At 40.3% G+C, this 18909-nt stretch overlaps 1 protein-coding gene across 10 annotated transcripts in view; it reads right to left on the bottom strand.

Moving 5' to 3' along the window:
• Positions 1 to 18909, bottom strand: part of fhod3 (formin homology 2 domain containing 3) — a 326788-nt gene that overhangs the window by 139130 nt on the left and 168749 nt on the right. For all 10 annotated transcript variants that reach the window (XM_062984260.1, XM_062984262.1, XM_062984267.1 and 7 more), the window contains exon 6: positions 8555 to 8649. In XM_062984260.1, the coding sequence (XP_062840330.1) occupies positions 8555 to 8649 (95 nt within the window). The remainder of the gene's footprint in view (positions 1 to 8554; positions 8650 to 18909) is intronic.

Here is an 18909-nt window from a genome sequence, read left to right as displayed (position 1 = left end):
GAGTAAATAATATGATCAAAAAGGACTTGGAGTCATAGTGGATGAAGCGACAGTTCCCCTGTGGCCAGAATCGAGCATAACCTCCAGAAGCCTAAGTTGGAAAATATTGAATTACCTCAATCTGTCTATATGTATTGTATGTCTAAAAACAGCACTGAACGTTTGCTGTGTATATGTGCATTGTGATTCGCCCTGTGTCCCCTTAGGGGTGGGAAGGGCAGAATATAAATACTATAAATAAAACTAAAGAAATAAATAACACCTGGAAGAGTTACAGACACAGATCAGTAACCAATTTTTCCTCTTCATGGTTTCTGGGCTGTTCATACCACATTTACTCAGTGGGTGTAGAACAGGTGCTAAGAAGCTAAAGATCTCAGCATTCATCATGGCCTTGCCATCAAGTAAACAATATTTGACAAATATAAACAGGTTGGCTTAGGAGTTAGCATAAAAGAGACTTATCACTTCAACGCCGTGGAGAGTTGCAAAAACCTGTGACAGCATTGGTAGAATAAGCCCTGGTTACATCAGTAAATAACAGTGGCTACCTGTGGGGTCAAGATAACATTGTGTTTTACTTATGACATCTGCCAGGTTTTTTTTATCCTATAGCAGGTAGAGAGTTACAAAGGCTACCTTGTATAGAATGCACTACACAAGTTATAATCTCATTTTCTCTTGTTGATTGTAACATTTGCTAAATCATAGAGGATTTTGCACACCTTGGGTACCATCATCATGGCCTTGCCTCATCCAGACCATCACAGCTGCCAAGCACCAGTTCAGAACCTGAACAGTCTCCTTAGCAGCAGGTGGAAAGGAGTAGTAGAGTTGAAAATCATCTGCGTACAGATAAAATCTAACTCCAAAATTCTGCATGATCTCTCCCAGCGATTTCATGTATATGTTAAACAACATGGGGGACAGTACTGAGCCCTGTAGGACCCTACAAGATAATGGCTGCGGGGCCAAGCAGGTGTCCCTCAACAACAGCTTCTGGGACGATTCTCCAGGAAGGACTGGAGCCACTGCAAAACAGTGCCTCCGAGCCCCATTCCTGCTAGGTGTCCCAGAAGGATACCGTGGTCTATGGTATCGAAGGCCACTGAGAGGCCCAGGAGAACCAACAGAGACACACTCCCCCTATTCAGTTCCCGTTGTAGATCATCTACTAAAGTGGCCAAGGCTGTTTCAGTTCCATGCCCTGGCCTGAAGCCAGACTGTGAGGGATCCAGATAATCAATGTCATCCAAGAACACCTGGAGTTGCAAGGCCATCACATGATCCAAAACTTTGCCCAAGAAGGAAAGATTGGACACCAGACGAAAGTTGACAAATTGAATGGGGTCCAGTGATGGTTTTCCAAAAGAGTTTTATGATGGCCTCCTTTAGGCCCGCTGGAATCTTGTCTTCTTGTAAGGAGGCATTAACCACCACCTTTACCCTTGGCTTGCTTTATCAGCCAGGACGGGCAGGGGTCTAGATTGCATGTGGTTGCCCTCGCTTCTCCAAGGATCTTATCCACATCCTCAGAGGTTCTACTAATTGAAACGAATTAATTAAAACTGGACAAGTAGGTGCTTGTGCTACATCTTCAGAGACTGCTGTTAATATGGTTTCCAGGTCGGACCGGATCAGAGCGACTTTGTTCGCAAAGAATTGAACAAATGTTTCACAGTGAGCTGCTGAATGGTCATGGAAAGCAGATGTTTTGGCCTTCAACTCCCAGAAATCCTAACAGCTGGTAAATAAGCTGGAATTTCTGGAGTTGTAGGCCAAAGCATCTGGGGACCCACAGGTTGAGAACAACTGTTCTACACCCTGCTCTATATTCAAAAGGCTGCTGCAAGGTCTAAACTCACGCCTTTGAGTGTATCTCAAGGCTTTCACACATACAAAGATGGAAAAGCTAACACAAAAAAATGCCTATCTAAGGTAGGAACCAACACCCTGTTTACAATGCATGACAGAGCACTGTAACAAATAGACCTCACATTTACACTAGATTTGCATAGGTTTTTGTGGACATTACAGCTTGCCAACAAAGCATGGATAATATTATATCTGAAACAGAATTTTGTTTCCTTGGTACTTAAAGATACAGAAAAACAAACACAAGTAACCACAGGAAGTCAAACAATACACATTGGATTGTGCTTTTTACTGATTACAGATTAGGTTCTTTCAGCAATACAGAAGAAGGCCAACAAACTAGTACAATCCTTTCAACTCTCAAATACATATGATAAAAACAAAAGTCTTTCAAGAAACAATCACAAGGTGGCAGTGGCATCCCTTCTGAATTCTCTTTGCTTGCAACAGTACTCTGCTATAAAATAGCCCTTTCCCATGCTGCATAAAAGGAATGTGGTTCACAATGGAACATGGAGGATCAACGCAGAGAGTGGGAATACCCCCCAAGCCTCCTTGCCAAAGTGACAGTCACCAGGAACATTGTCTTAAAGGGTAACAGCCAAAGAATGCAAGTGATAGCAGGCTCCTAAGGTACAGAGGTAACACACAGTAATTCACAAAATCCAGGGATAGTTATTTCAATGGCAGAAACGATTTCTTTAAACTAGGAGAGGGCAAGTACAGCCTGCAGCCTAGATGATACTGTATAACACCCCAAGACTTCAGAACTTCTCCCCACCCCTCACTGGAAAAAAACAATCTGTCTCACTTGTTTTTTTAAAGGCGATGTCAAGTCTAAAAATGTGGTGGTGGTGATAAGCTGCAATAGCCTATAAATGTTCAACTACATTTGCTTTCTGGGATATGCATCACATAATAAAAAATTTCAAGATGGGAATGATTTAGATTGTGGGGAGGTAGGGATTCAGATGTTGCCTGCCAAAATCCTGGGGAAAGCTAAAGTGACCCTCCCCAAAATGGCATCCTTTCAAAAATACTTCCTACATATCTGAATGGAATATACCATATATACTCGAGTATAAGCTGACCCAAATATAAGCCGAGGTACCTAATTTTACCACAAAAAAATGGGAAAACGTACTGACTCAAGTATAAGCCTAGGGTGGGAAATGCATGCAGAAATCTATTTAGACATCTCTCTCTCTCTATGCGTGTGCATTCACCTATAATATTTGTAAGCCCTATATTATTATCTATCTAGACATATCTATATCTACCGCCTTTCCCCCTATGAGCCTGCACGATCTCTTCCATCTTCTGGGGAGGCTCTCCTCTCATTCCCTCCAACATCACAGGTTCGGTTGGCGGGGATGAGGGAGAGAGCCTTCTCTGTGGTGGCCCCTTGGCTCTGGAACTCTCTCCCCAGGGAGATTAGGCTGGCCCCAACCCTATCTGCTTTCATTAAACAACTTAAGACATGGTTCTTTCAGCATGCTTTCGATTAAACAAGACACCATAGACCCCTTGACAACCATGCCGCTATTCTGTACTTTATCTCTGGTCCCCATCCTACCCCTAACGTCATCTTAGGAAACCTTGGAACACTCAGCCAGGCACTTTATGGAATAACCTTGTTATTACACACGTTGCTTTGACCCCCCCCCCCCCATTATTCCTTTTGTTTCTTTGGTGGTGAAACTGATATTGTTTTAAAACTTTTTAACTTGTTTTATGTAATTATGTATAATTATGTTTTTGATTTTATACTGCTTGTTATTTTATTGTTTTGTTTTATATTTTAACTTGTCTACACTTTGTCTTTTCCGGGCTTGGCCTCATGTTAGCCGCCCCGAGTTGCTTTATTATTATTATTATTATTATTATTATTATTATTATTATTATATCTATATCTATGTGTGTGTGTGTGTGTGTGTGTGCGCGCGCGCCTTTCCCCTCTGTGATATTGGTAAACCTTATATATCTATATTCATACATATCTATCTAGGGGCCCCTGGTGGTACAGTGTGTTAAAGCGCTGAGCTGCTGAATTTGCAGACCAAAAAGTCGCAGGTTCAAATCCGGGGAGCGGACTGAGCGCCCGCTGTTAGCCCCAGCTTCTGCCAACCTAGCAGTTCATAAAGATGCAAATGTGAGTAGATCAATAGGTACTGCTCCAGCGGGAAGGTAACGGCACTCCATACAGTCATGCTGGCCATATGACCTTGGAGGTGTCTACGGACAGCGTCAGCTCTTTGGCTTAGAAATGGAGATGAGCACCAACCCCCAGAGTCGGACACGACTAGACTTAACGTCAGGGGAAACCTTAACCTTTACCTTTTATATATCAATCTAGACATCTCTCTCTATATAGATATCTATATAGGATTTGCAGACACTTGCAAACATGTGAGGGGAAAATTCATATATAAAAATGTATACATATGAATGCAGATATACAGGCAGATCGAAATCTCTAGATTTATATGTATATAGGATTTGCAAAGACCTGCAAACATATGAGGGGAAATTCATATATAAAAATAATGTATATAGATAGATAGATAGATAGAGCTAGATCTATAGGTACATAGGGATTGCAAAGGCTTGCAGGGGAAAATGCCTATATATTTGTAGGAGAGATTAACAAAGATTTCTGGGGAAAATGCTTTTATAAGATTAGTGAATATATATATCCTTCCTCCTGACTTGCAAGGGCTTCTTTCCCTTTTCAAAACTTTCCCTTGGTTAAGAGCAAGGGAAGTTGGCAAAAGAGGCTTTGGAAAAGAGAATACACTGATAAGGGAGGGTAAGAGGAGAGAGAAATTGATCATATATTGCAAGCAAAGTCCTCCAGGCTTCGCTGCCCGGCCTTGACCCAATTATAAGTCAAGGGAGGCTTTGTCAGCTCAAAAAAGGGCTGAAAAACTTGGCTTATCTGTATGTAAAGATTGAGGACTTATTCAAATCCGATGGAACAGTGATACAGTGGGAGGAGATAAAAGATACGTGCGGGCACTGAAATTGGCTATTATGGAGAGGGTTATCTAAAAAAGATAACAGAATGGAAGAGTAAGGAAACCCCAGAAGCAGATCTTGACAAAATACTAAAATTGAAAGCAGAGGAGAAAGGAATTATGGGATTCATATACAAAATAGACACTGAAAAACAATATAACACAAAATATACCCTGATAGAAGTCTGGAAGAATTAAGATGCAGTGAGAGAGAAATAGACAATTGGATAAAATCAATTAATAAAATAAAATGTTTAGATTAAGGAAATGCAATGGAAAATATTTACAAAATGGTATAGCACTCCTGTCCAATTGGCTTATATAATAAGAACCTGCCCCAAACAATATTGGCATAATTGTGGAAAAACTGGAACATACATCCACATGTAGTGGGAATGTGAAAAAATTCAAAGACTTCTATAATATAATCAAGAAGGAAATGGAAGAGCTATTGGGGATAAAAACAGATTGGAACAAACCACATTTTTGTTCAAATATTGAAGGCAATGGGGACTTCGAGAATGGGAGGAAATAATAAAACACATGCTAGATGCAATTAAAGCTTCAGTTGCTCTAGGTTGGAAGGACTAAAATAAATGAGATACAAAAACTTGGTATAAATATCTAGCCAACTACCTACTCCAAAACTATATGAGTGAACGAAAAAGCTATTATAGGATGGGCCAAACCAGAAAGACCTGGGAGGCAAAATGGAAGGGTCTCATTCCCAATATAAAGGAAAAGATAAATATAAGGAATTAAATAAGATTATACTCATGATTGAACAACTATAATAAGCATAGTAAGACTAGCAAACTGTTCCCATGGGGAAGAGGGAGGGAGGGAGAAAAAGGGGAAATGATGTAAAACGGGATACAGGATGATGAAGAAAACAAAATGAGTACTTTTGAGAACCTCAGAAAGACAGCTATGTATAAGATTAATAAGATTCTGGGTGATAATAAAATAGCTGGTGAAACCAAGGGAAAATGATTACATGCTTGATCATACTGAGGTATATTCAATAGTATGCTTGTAACTTCGTATTACATAAAGAGAAGTCAAGGCTGGTGGATTCATGGGTAGGAATGGTGAGGTGGTGGGACTGGAGAAAAATACTTGTATTTTGATTGTGGAATATCAAAGATTGTATGTTTCTATACACACACACACACACACACACACACACCCCACATATTGTGATATATAGCTGTGCCCGGCCACGCGTTGCTGTGGCGAAGTCTGTGGTATGGGAAATAAAGTATTGAGGAATTGGTGGTAGTTAAGGTAAAGGGTAAAGCTTTTCCCCTGACATTAAGTCCAGTCATGTCTGATTCTGGGGGTTGGTGCTCATCTCCATTTCTAAGCCGAAGAGCCGGCGTTGTCCGTAGACTCCTCCAAGGTCATGTGGGATGACTGCATGGAGCGGCGTTACCTTCCCGCCGGAGCAGTACCTATTGATGCACTCACATTTGCATGTTTTTGAACTTCTGGGTTGGCAGAAGCTGTGGCTAACAGTGAGGGCTCTCTCCGCTCCCCCAATTCAAACCTGCGGCCTTTCGGTCCAGAAGTTCAGCAGCTCAGCGCTTTAACACGCTGCGCCATCAGGGGATATTATTTCCTAAAGGTTGTGAATATACAATATTTCTGATTGGTTTTTTTTTTCTGTTGGAGGCAAGTATGAATGCTGCAATTAGGAAAAATGATTAGGATGTAATGGCCTTGCAGCTTTAAAGCCTGGCTGTTTCCTCCTTGAGTGAATTTTTTGTTGGGAGGTGTTAGCTGGCCCTGATTGTTTCCTGTCTGGAATTCCCTTGTTTTGAGAGTGGTGTTGTTTGCGATATTTTATGTGCTTCTACTGTCTGTGGCCCTGAGAAAACAGAGGATTTGCCAGACTTTGATGATGGGAATACTTTGTTGGGAGGTGTTAGCTGGCCCTGATTGTTTCCTGTGTGGAATTCCCCTGTTTATTTACTGTCCTGGTTTTAGAGATTATATTGTTCTGCATTATTCTATCCCAGTAATTATTTCATATTAAAGTAGAATCTCACTTATCCAACATTCACTTATACAATGTTCTGGATTATCCAACGCACCAAAACATCATATTAGACAACAAATTTGGCAGAAAAAGTAGTTCAATACACAGTAATGCTATGTAGTAATTACTGTATTTATGAATTTTGCACCAAAATATCACAATGCATTTAAAACATTGACTACAAAAATGCATTGGATAATCCAGAACATTGGATAAGCGAGTGTTGGATAAGTGAGACTCTACTGTAATTACTACCTAGCATTACTGCACATGGAACTACTTTTTCTGTCAAATTTGTTGTATAATATGATGTTTTGGTGCTTAATTTGTATAATGATTACCTAATTTGATGTTTAATAGGTTTTTCCTTAATCCCTTCTTATTATCCAACATATTCACTTATCCTGCCGGCCTGTTTATGTTGGATAAGTGAGACTGTACTGTTTATTGATAATCTTATATTATCTGCTTAGAACTGGATTATATGAGGCCCCTTCTTCACAGCTGTATAAAATGCACACTGAAGTGGATTATATGGCAGTGTGGAGTCAAGATAACCCAGTGCAAAGCAGATGATATAAGATTATAAATGGGTTATATAGCTGTGTGGAAGGGCCTTGAGTCTACACTCCCATATAATCCGGTGCAAATTAGATAGCCTAAATCTGCCTGTCCCCTAACTGAACCCTGGCTGTCCCTTGGCTTGCTAGGAGTTGGTTGCTAGGAGACGAAGTGGGCAGAAATTAGCCCTCTAAACTGGCAGCAATTGGATAAAAAAAATTATTGCTCTCCCTCTAATTAGGAGTTTGTTTTTCTTTTCTTTTTGTTGTATCAACCTGGAGGCATGGATGATGGGTTGTGTTGTCAAATTTCGAGGTTGCGGGGCCTGTACTTTTGTTGTTTTGTGAGTCGCCGTGATGCCATCACTCTTTTATATATATAGATATATCACAATAAAAAACAAAAAAAATGTCCAGCATAGATTTTTTACAAAGCTTGGGAACATAAGAGTTTTGTTTGGTGTGAAAAACCAACCAACTGGAAAGAGCATTCAATAAACTGGGTACCACAACATAGTGTGTATCTTCACTGTAGAATTAAGTTGGTGCTATGGAATCATAGGAGTTGTAGTTTGGTGAAGCACTATATAAGTGAAAGAAAAAGCTATTATAGGATGGGCCAAGTACTCTATAGCAGAGAATGTTATAAAGTACAACTGCCAAAACAGTTAAAGTGGTGTCAAACTGCTTTAATTTTGTACTGTAATTCACCTGAATTGATCTTCTCTGTGTCATTCCTGTTTTGGAAGCACATTCAAGAGCACTTAACATGCATGGAAAGGTGTATGCTAAATGAGATAAACTTTCATTAAAATTAATCAACAGCACTTTTTAATAGCTTGAATGCAAAGACTGGTCCATAATTAGCCCTAAGAAAAGAGAGTATTTTTAACAGAAAAAAGAAAGGTAGATAGCACTCTCCTCTATATTTGTTGGAGAAATCATTCTAGTGAAATTCATCTTATTTTTCTTTTAAAGATGAACATGTAAAAAGTATGTAAATTTTTTGAAACATTTCATAAATTCAGCATGAAGTATTCAGTGTGTGGGTTCTTTCTTACCTTTGATCCAATGAGGGTGTACAGCCACTGGATTGTTTCACTGTGATTTATTACACCATTCATCCCATCCACATACAGCATAATTTGTCCCAGGGCTAAGGAAATAAAGAAGATAAAGAAAGTTAGCTAAATTCAGTTGCTTAGTATGTTAGTCATATTAAGTAAGTAAGTCATATTATGAATACTTGGGTCTCAAACGTGAATGAGAAATGGCAGAGTATCACTCTCTGCTTTTAAATTATAACAGATGGCCATCCAAATACTTTGAATAACTTGTCTATTTGGAATGTAGATTTACGTGAAATGTAATTTTAATATAATCCCAATGATTACAGTTTCCAACCCTTTTAATAAAATAAATTTGGTATCTAAACATGGCCAGTGTGCATACATGTGTGTTTCTGTGGGAAGCCCATAGCTTTGTTCAAGGGGAGCCAGTGTAACCATGGCCACAGAGGAGGTGAATTTACTCTCAGATATATGGCTGTTCCCCTGCAAATGTTCTGGGTGGTATGGGAATATTTCTTGTGTTAAATCTCTGCTGGGAGCAGGGTCCAGTCCCTGGATTGCTCCCAAATAAACCAGAACAGCAATGAGAAAAATGGCCATAAACCTCTGAAAGGATCTATCAGCCACACAACAACGGATCCACCAACCATACCTGGTTTTTGTAAGGCAGGCCATAAAATGTGGAGATTTTTGTGTGTGGGATGGTCCAAATCTTTTAGTCAATGGCAGATCCAAAGCTACCTTTGCACCACTGGATTACAATTTCTATCAGTACAGTCAGTGGCAGGAAATGAGTTATTGTCCAAAATTATCTGCACAACTGTATATTTCTAATCTATCATGTGCTGCTCTTTAAAAGCTAATGAAGAAAAAACAAACAAAAGAGCTCCCCCTGCAATTCAGGGCACACCAAGCAGTGTTTCTACTTATATTTTCCTACTTGGTCCCCTCCATAGGTTTATGTCCATTAAACAAGACTGACAAATACAAGGAAGAGAGAATTTGGAGTGGTGATACAGCGTTTGTGGAATGCCCTTTCACATCACAGCCTTTTTTATATAGGTGAATGTCATTTTACATTCCATTTTTTAAGAAATTGTTTTAGTGTTTTTACAAGCTCTGAACCTTTCTTTTGCTAAATCTTAATCTTTATTTAGATGCTATAGAATTTTTACATTTCACAATATAATAATACTTTATTTTTAACCTGTCCCCCCCACCCGAGGGGACTCAGGGCAGCTGGGTTTTAATTTATGGTTTTATATTCCGCTATCAACAGTTGTTATTTTACTTTTGCATTTTGTATTTTCAGTCCATTATATATCTCTCAGAGGATGTGCAATAAAAGACAACAAAGGGGCTCATTTAACAAAGGGGTAGCAACTGACAATTCTACCAATGCAATCATAATTTCTCAATTATACCCCATGTTCCATAAATGTTTATGTTGTTTATTCATTTCTGACTTTTCATGACCTCATGGACCAGCCCATGCCAGAACTTCCTATTGGCCATTGCCACCCCCAACTCCTTCAAGGTCAAGTCAGTCACTTCAAGGATAACATTCACCCATCTTGCCCTTGGTCGGCCCCTCTTCCTTTTTCCTTCAGTTCCCCCCTGCATCATTATCTTCTCCACGGTTTCTGGAGAAGTACTTCATATTTGCCTTTAATATCCATCCCTCCAGTGAGCAGTTGGGCTTTATTTCCTGGAGCATGGACTGTTTTGAGCTTCTTGCGGTCCAAGGCACTCTCAGAATTTTCATTCAACCACTCCAACAAATGTTTATAACTACTATAAATTCCAAACAGTACAATTTTGCTATGAAACAATATAATTTAAACATTTCAGTATAAAAGGATCCAAAATAATTTATTATAGTCCAAAGTGGTGCAGGACAGGTGAAGAACTATTTATTCTAAGGTGGAAGATCTATATAATCTTGTCAAAAAGTTTCTGAAAAGAAGCAGGACAATCTTGTGTCCAAGGGGTGAGAAGAATGTGGCCCTTCATAACAACAACAACAACAACAACAACAACAACAACTTAATTTTTGTATCCCGCCCTCATCTTCTAGAAGGGACTCGGGATGGCTTATATAGGGAAAAGCCCAATTAACATAGCTAAAATGTAACACATTAAAATTCATAAACAACATCATAAAACAATATAAAACAAACAACAGCACAATACAGTATAAAATAGCCATCAAAAAACAACCAGTGACCTGAAATAGTAAACAGTTTCTGGGCTCGGGCAGGCAGGCTAGTGCAATCAGTTGTGAGAACAGGGCTGAAGGATAAAGTGCAGATGTCAGATGGGGAAAAGGGATAGAGGGCAGTATAAAGTAGAGCAGGATGACTCTGGTTAGGAAACAGTAGTAGAATACAAGGACTAAATTTTGGGTCATAGCTGAGGCCAAGGTTTTCTGGGGTTTCAACTTCATAAGTTGTCTGTGGATGGCAATGAGACTAAGCTCATTGTGGATGATATCTCCTCTGTGTTCAGAAGGTTTGGAGTTCAGTCTTATTTATTGTTACAGTGAAGTCTCGCTTATCCAACATAAACGGGCCGGCAGAACATTGGATAAACGAAAATGTTGGATAATACGGAGTCTCCTATTGTTACCCGCCCGACACAGCGCTAGATACCTAGAATACTAACAACAGGAATTCAAACGGTCAAGGCAAGGCAATGCCTCAGAGCTAAAGCAGCCAAGAAGTGCCCGGATGCTGAAGAGGAGTATGGAAATAACAGAGGGAAGGAGGGAGCACGCTTCCACTTCCAGTCCTGCCACTTTTCCCCCTGTCCTCCCTCCCTCCCTTCCTCCTCCTCCTCCTCCTCCTCTTCCTCCTCCCCTTGCCTTTTTCAATTATTGGGAATTGAGAGAGAGTTGGGGAGTGCTCCTTTAATTAATGTGAAAATACTGGATGAAAAGGGGGGATCGGATAAAAGAATCGGATAAGACGGAATGTCAGATAAGCAAAGGTTGGATAAGCGAGACTCTACTATATGTGCTTTTAAATCATCATTTATTTAGTTTCAATGCCTTCCTATATGTATTGATGATTAGGAAGACTATATAAGCATGAGGGCAGATGCAAAAGCAAACAAGTCAGTTTAAAGGGAAGACTTGGAATCAGGTGTTGATTCTAAGGTCCTCAGAAAATTACTTTTCATCAATCTAGAAAGGGTTATGAAACATTTTCTAAGGATTTGGGACAGATAATTTGCCAATGGAGAAAGCCCAAGACCTCAGGCTCAGGACATCTGTCCTGCCAAAATCTCTCCTAGAACAAACTGTCACATCTTTCTGGAAGAAATGCAGTGAACACCTTCATCTTAAATAGAGGCAGTAATTTTAAGATTGAGCAAGCATGACATTTACAGGAGAATAGTGAGAAGGAAATCACTACTCCTGAAAAAATAACTTTGCTGCTTAAATCGAAGTTCATAAACAATCCCTAAGATGTTTGGAACCATGTTCTCTGGATAGACAAGTGAAATGTAGAATGTTTTGGTCTCCATGAATTTTTTTTACATTTTTTTAAAAAAGAGACACTGAGTTTGACAAGAAGAGTCTTATCCAGCTATCAAGCATGATAGTGGGAATGTGATGGTTTGAGGCTACTTTGCTATCTGGTCAACTTGTCATCACTCTCACAATTATATATATATATAGATAGATAGATAGATAGATAGATAGATAGAGAGAGAGAGAGAGAGGGGGGGGGGAGGCTGCCCTCTCTCCCCAAAGGGACTCAGCGTGGTTTCCAAAGTATAACAAAAATGGCAAACATTCAATGCCAAGAGCAAACAAACAACAATAAAGACAAAGCTTAAAAATAAAATAAATATAACTTATAAACAACTGAACTTAACCTTGGAAACTAAATAAACAACATAACACAAAAGATCAGAGCAATTAAAACACAATACATCAAAAGCATAATATAGGATATCACAACAGTGGTTGAGGCAGATATTCAATGTTAAGGTGATGATGTGTGTAAAGTATGTTAATCCTCCTCCTCTCCATAAGCTAGATTGCACAGGTACATCTTTAAAAGCTTTTTAAAGGAGGGGAGAGAGGGGGCCATTTTTAATTCTTTAGGGAGAGAGTTCCAGAGGCGAGGAGCAGCCACTGAGAAGACCTGCTCTCTCATTCCCACCAACTGCACTTGAGACGGGGGTGGGACAAGAGCAGGGCCTCCTCTGCTGACCGCAGTGCTCGTACTGGTTTGTAAGGCACAATGTCTAGATGTTATACGAGGGTTATCCAGAAAGTAGATTATGTTTTGGAATTCAAAATGAACAAAGTATAGGAGAAAACATTTACCATATGCAGTTGAAAGCCACACCCAAATACCACTTCTCAACATAGTCGCCATTCAAATCTAGGCACTTATCATAGCGATGAATGAGCTTGGCAACTCCTTCCCCACAAAACTCTGCCGCTTGCAATCTCAATCAGCCGGTCACCCCTTCCCACAGCTGTGATCCAGGACGAGCATGGGGGAAAGTTGAGCGCGGGGATTTTGCTGTTTCATGGGGACACCCAGCCCCACATGGCGGGTCACACACGTGAAGTTCTGGAGTCTTCTGTGTGGGAGTTGTTTCCTCATCCACCGTGCAAAATCCCTGTGCTCAACTTTCCCCCACGCTCGTCTTGGATCGCAGCTGCGGGAAGGGGTGACCGGCTGGTTGAGGATGCAAGCAGTAGAGTTTTTAAATTCCAAAATGTAATCAACTTTCTGGATAACCCTCGTATGTTTATGGTATAATGTCTGTTAATAGGTTTTAATGTTTTTATTTTGTTTTTATGGTATTGATGCATTTATGTTATCTATTGCTTTTATATGTTTGTTCAGAATTGAATTTTTGCCATTTGATATGTTGTACACTGCTTTGAGTCCCCCCAGGGCTGGTAAGAGTGATATAGAAATGCAATAAATAAATAAATAAAAATAAATAAGCAGAGATGTGGTTTTTCAAATAGTCTGGGCCCAAACTGTTCAGATCTTTATAGGTAACAACCAGCACTTTGTATTTAGCCTGGAAACGGACTGGCAGCCAGTGGAGCGGCCGTAACATGGAAGTGGCTCTCTCCCTGTATGGTGCTCCGTTTAGTAATCTGGCTGCTCATCTCTGAACTAGTTACAACTTCCGAACTATCTTCAAAGGCAGCCCCACATAGAGAGCAGTAATTCAGACAGGAAGTAACCAAGATGTGGACTGTGGCCAGATCTGGCGTCTCAAGGTATGGGCACAGCTGGCACACAAGTTTTAATTGTGCAAAAGTGCTCCTGGCCACCACCAACATCTGGGGTTCCAGGGTCACAAATGAGTCCAGGAGCACCCCCAGACTGTGGACCTGTCTTTAGGGGGAGGGTAACCCCATCCAGCACAGGCTGTAATTCTGGGTACCTCTGTTTTGTCTGGATTTACCTTCAATTTATTAGCCCTCATCCAGTCTTATCACTGATGACAGGCACCAGTTTAGGGGCAGTAAGGCATCTTTGGCTTTCTGTGTAAAGGCGTAATAGAGTTGTGTGTCATCGGCGTAAATTTGACACCAAACTCCAAAACTCTGGATGATCTCTCCCAGTGGTTTCATGTAAATGTTAAACAGCATGGGGACAGAACTGAACCCTGAGGGACCCTGTAGGCCACTAGCCAGGGAGTTGAACAGGAGTCACCCAGCTCTACCATCTGGGTACGGCCCTCCAGAAAGGGTTGGAGCCACTGCTGTAGATTGGCTAGAGGCGGATGGCTTAAATGAGGATTTGTGGGCATTCCTGTGGCATAAAGTGATGATCTCTAAAGTCAGAAAAATTCAGGTCCGGGAAATTTCTTTCTGCGAGAAAACTGGCTCAGAAAGTGCAAGACCTCAAGGCCAGTCCAAGAAGTCAATAGTAGATAAGGATTCGAGTGAAAAAGGAGAGTTCCCAGGAGAAGCCACCTGTACCTATGGAGATCAAGAAATCTTCATTTTCAAATCAGAGTCGAAAATAGAGATTATGTGGGAAACTTGGGGAGAAAATTCACGGGAGATGTATTGCTTTCATGGGTGGATATTAAACAACCAGTTATTTATTTTAAGGTCCGTTCAGGCAATGATGCGTCAGAGTGAGAAGCTAAGCCTGAGTTCTCTTGTTCATGGTTCAAGTCAAGCCTTGATTGTGGATTTAATATATCCTGGAAGTTTTCTGTTTCTGTTCATGTACTCCTGCTCAAGTATTACTAGTGAAATCTTCCCGATTGTGGATTTATGCTGTATCTGTGATTCCTGGCTGTTTCTGGATTTTGTCACCTTAGGAACTTTATGAGACATTTGGATTATTGTTTGGTTCTCACCTTTTGCTAAACCTTTTTGGATTATATATCAACCTTCCTTATTTCTGATTTTATATGCTTTTAATCTGTTTTTACAATAAACTGTTTGGTTATATTCCTGGTCTCTTGTGTTGTGCAGTGGTCATAGGAGTTTCCAGGCCTGCAGTGCAACAGCCACTGCAAAACAATGCCTCCCAGTCCCATCCTGGAGAGCCGGCCTATTGACCGACCTGGCATTAAGCAACAGAACTTTTATCCGGGGGGGGGGGGGGTCTGCCTTCTTGGTTACAGAGAGTATTTGAGGATGAAGGCATACCAGGGACAATGAGAATTTTCTCAGGGGCTTTGGGCCGCCTCCTCCTCCTTCAGCATCTCCATCTTCTTTGGAGATGTGGAAGGAAAAACCGCCACCCTTGGAACTCCTTCTGGCCCTACTTCATGCCTTGTCATTCCTACTATATCGATTGAAACGAGGATATTGATTGTTTCTATCATACAAAACCACAATTAACCAACAGTTCAAATCAGGCCAAGTACCAATTCTCATCAGCATTGATATTGCTGCAATAAACAACGTAGACCCCCTTTTTTCCCCACCCATCCCATCTCCCTCTCCATAGCCTTTCAGCCCTTCTTTTTATATCCCTTTTATACCATTTATCTCAATGCCTTACCAAATTCTACAAAACAATGTCAGACCATCCATCCAATAATTGGAGCTGAACTGAAAGTGAGGCATGTGACATGGCAACAGTCTTAAACCAGAAAGCAGATGGACCAAAAATGGCTGCAGAAGAGACCCAATGTTTTAGAATGGCATAAAGGATGGACTGAAAGTCTGATAGTATGTTGTGGAAGGACTTGAAATAAGAAGCTCATGCAAGGAAGCTTTCAAATCCATTGAGGAGCAACAGTTCTGTAAGGAGGAATTAATAACATTCTTTGAATTAAAAGGAAACTTGGTTTTGTACAGGAAAAACCACTTTCAACACTCAGATGCACATAAAAAACCCTACACACATGCTGGGGAAAATGGAAGGAAAAAGGAAGAGGGGCTGACCAAGGGCAAGATGGATGGATCTTATCCCTGAAGTGAATGGCTTCAGCTTGAAGGAGCTGAGGGTGGCGATGGCCAACAGGGAGCTCTGGCATAGGCTGGTCCATGAGGTCACAAAGAGTTGGAAACAACTGAACGAATAAGCAACAACACACACATTTCAGGCAGAATAACTCCTGATTTTTTATCTTATACGGTTTTTTTCTCAGATTTTCCTGGCACTCAATAAATAATTTTCCCTCTGGTTATTTTTTTTCATAGAATCATAGAAGCAGAGTTGGAAGAAACATTGTGGACCATCCAGTCCAACCCCCTGCAAGTAAGCAGGAAAATTGCATTCAAAGCATCCCCGACAGATGACCATCCAGCCTCTGTTTAAAAGCCTCATTACATTGTTGGCTCATGTTTAACTTGTTGTCCATGAGGACTCCAAGATCTTTTTCACACGTACTGTTATTGAGCCAGGCGTCCCCCATTCTGTATCTTTGCATTTCATTTTTTCTGCCTAAGTGGAGCATCTTGCATTTGTCTCTGTTGAACTTCATTTTGTTAGTTTTGGTCCATCTCTCTAATCTGTTGAACAGAACTGGGCCCAGGACGGAACCAGGTGGCACTCCACTCGTCACTTCTTTCCAGGATGAAGAGGAAGCATTGGTGAGCACCCTCTGGGTTCATTCACTTAGTCAATTACAGATCCACCTTACCGTAGTTTTCCCTAGCCCACATTTTAGTTTGCTTGCCAGAAGGCCATGGGGCACCTTGTAGAAGGCCTTACTGAAATCCAGATATGCTACATCCACTGCTTAGGACAGAGTTTTAGCTTGGGACAGAGTTTCTCAAACTGTGCTCCTTCAGAAGTTTTGAGCTCCAGCTTCCACAATTAGAATTATAGAATCATGGAGTTGGAAAAGACTGCTCTTGAGCTAGGCATTCCCCATTCTGTATCTTTGTGTTTCATTTTTTCTGCCTAAGTGAATATCTTGCATTTGTCCCTGTTGAAGTTCATTTTGTTAGTTTTTCCAAATATTTTCCATATCTAATTCTAAATCAATAAAATAGATCTTAATTGTGTTTGACTGTTCTCACTTAAGTGTGTCTATCTGCTAGCTCCTATTTTTTTGAAAGCAAATGCTAAAATTACTATGTAATACAAAGGCTATTAAAACAAAATGGCGATGTAGAAGAAAACCCTAAACCAATGCATTAGCAAACCAATATAGTAATTTCAGCAGAAAATGCATTTGGCAGCCACCAGTGGTGGTGAGATTATGTTCTTCTGTGAGGCAAGAGGCTATGTTGCAAGTAAAGTCTCACACATCAGACATAGTTTTGTAGAGGAACTGGACTAAATGTGCCAAATAGCTAGTGGGCAGCAGCTGGAGTTCAGGAGGGTGAACATATAGTTAACAGTTCTTAGTACTACGCAGAATGAGGAATGGTAAACCCCTTTTGAAAGTCCTTTACACAAAACCCTATGATGGGAGAATGCAAAATGAAACGAGATAATACTAAAAGATGGACTTCCAGACTCGACAACCAATTGGAGACCAGGAGAGGATAACTGAGTACTGCTGTGATTAATGATGCGACTAGACTGATGCTGAGAGAACATTCAGTTGCAAGTGCACACAGAGGTGAAAGAAATGTCTGAAGTTGTACAAGACTTTATAAAACATAAAATGTGAGATATATGAAACAGGGAAAGCTAAACAGTAAAAGAAGAAATGGAATGTATGAACATTATAATTCTTGGAGCTATTGAACTAAATTGGTCATTTTCAGTCAGTGTTTTACTCAAGAAATGACAGTGTTTTACTCAGGAAATGAAAATCTAATGATAAAATGTGGTGTCATCAATAGTGAGGTGAGACATAAAAGGAATGAAAAGGCTATAATGCAAAATCTGGCTGAATTGTATCGAGAAGACTTCAACAAACTCCTATCAAAGAACTATAATAAGGTTTATGCTGCAATGACAGAAGAAGAAGGAAGTGGTGGTGGAGTCAGAGGCAACTGAAAGATTTTATATTGGAGTCCAAGAGGAAATCAATCACAGACCAAAACAAAACATAAGCAAGTGGAATAATAACTAAAAGGAACAAGAGCAGAATAAAAGAGTTTAGGAAAATTCGACCTAGGATCAAGATGTTCAGCAGGAGAGCAACTGATTTTATTTTCATGAGGGCAACATTTTACCATCACAAACATATTCTTCAAGCAAGCAAGGAGTCGAGTGTATACACAGATATCGCCTGATGGACACTATGCATTACCACATTGGGTAACATCAATCATAGTGATGCCACATGATATCTGGTTTGGTATTGTCCGGTGAAACAGCTCAACCCTGCTATATTACTTAAGGAAACTTGTCAGTTGATTCAGTTATTTGGGTTGCTCACATTAGCCAACATAATGCCATCCACTAGCAACAAATCTTTAGCAGACAGATTCAAACTTCTAATTCATTCCATTCCACACCCTTTCTTTACAGTAGTGAAGCTGTGCCTTCTAACTTATTGTACATAATCTGTCAACCAAGTACAGTTTTACCCCTCATCACATAAAACAAAAATAATGCAGCTTTCCTCTTGTATACAATATCAAGCTCCACAATACAGTAAACGCATCACATCTTTCTCTTCGATTTCCTATTTAATGAGATTGCAAGCAGGAGTCGTCTAAGCATCAATTCAAATTCAAAGCAAAGTAGCGGCAGCATTGTAGTTCATCCAGCCCAATCATTGGCACACTAGCTCACTGGGCAGGAACAAAGGACCCTGATGTCCTGACTCCTCCGATAATCAACTGACAGTGGCTGTCAATCCTTCCCCTCCACAGTACTTATTTATGGGTAGAGAAACCTCTTGTATCTTTAGGGTGGAGGAAATACTTTGCGTCTATAAGGTTTTTAAAGAAAATACGGAGGTTACCTAAGGAAGAAGCTAACAGT

Source organism: Anolis carolinensis, chromosome 6 (genome assembly GCF_035594765.1).
Source record: "Anolis carolinensis isolate JA03-04 chromosome 6, rAnoCar3.1.pri, whole genome shotgun sequence".
In the NCBI taxonomy this organism is placed as follows: domain Eukaryota; kingdom Metazoa; phylum Chordata; class Lepidosauria; order Squamata; family Dactyloidae; genus Anolis; species Anolis carolinensis.
This window is presented reverse-complemented; position numbering and strand designations above follow the sequence as displayed.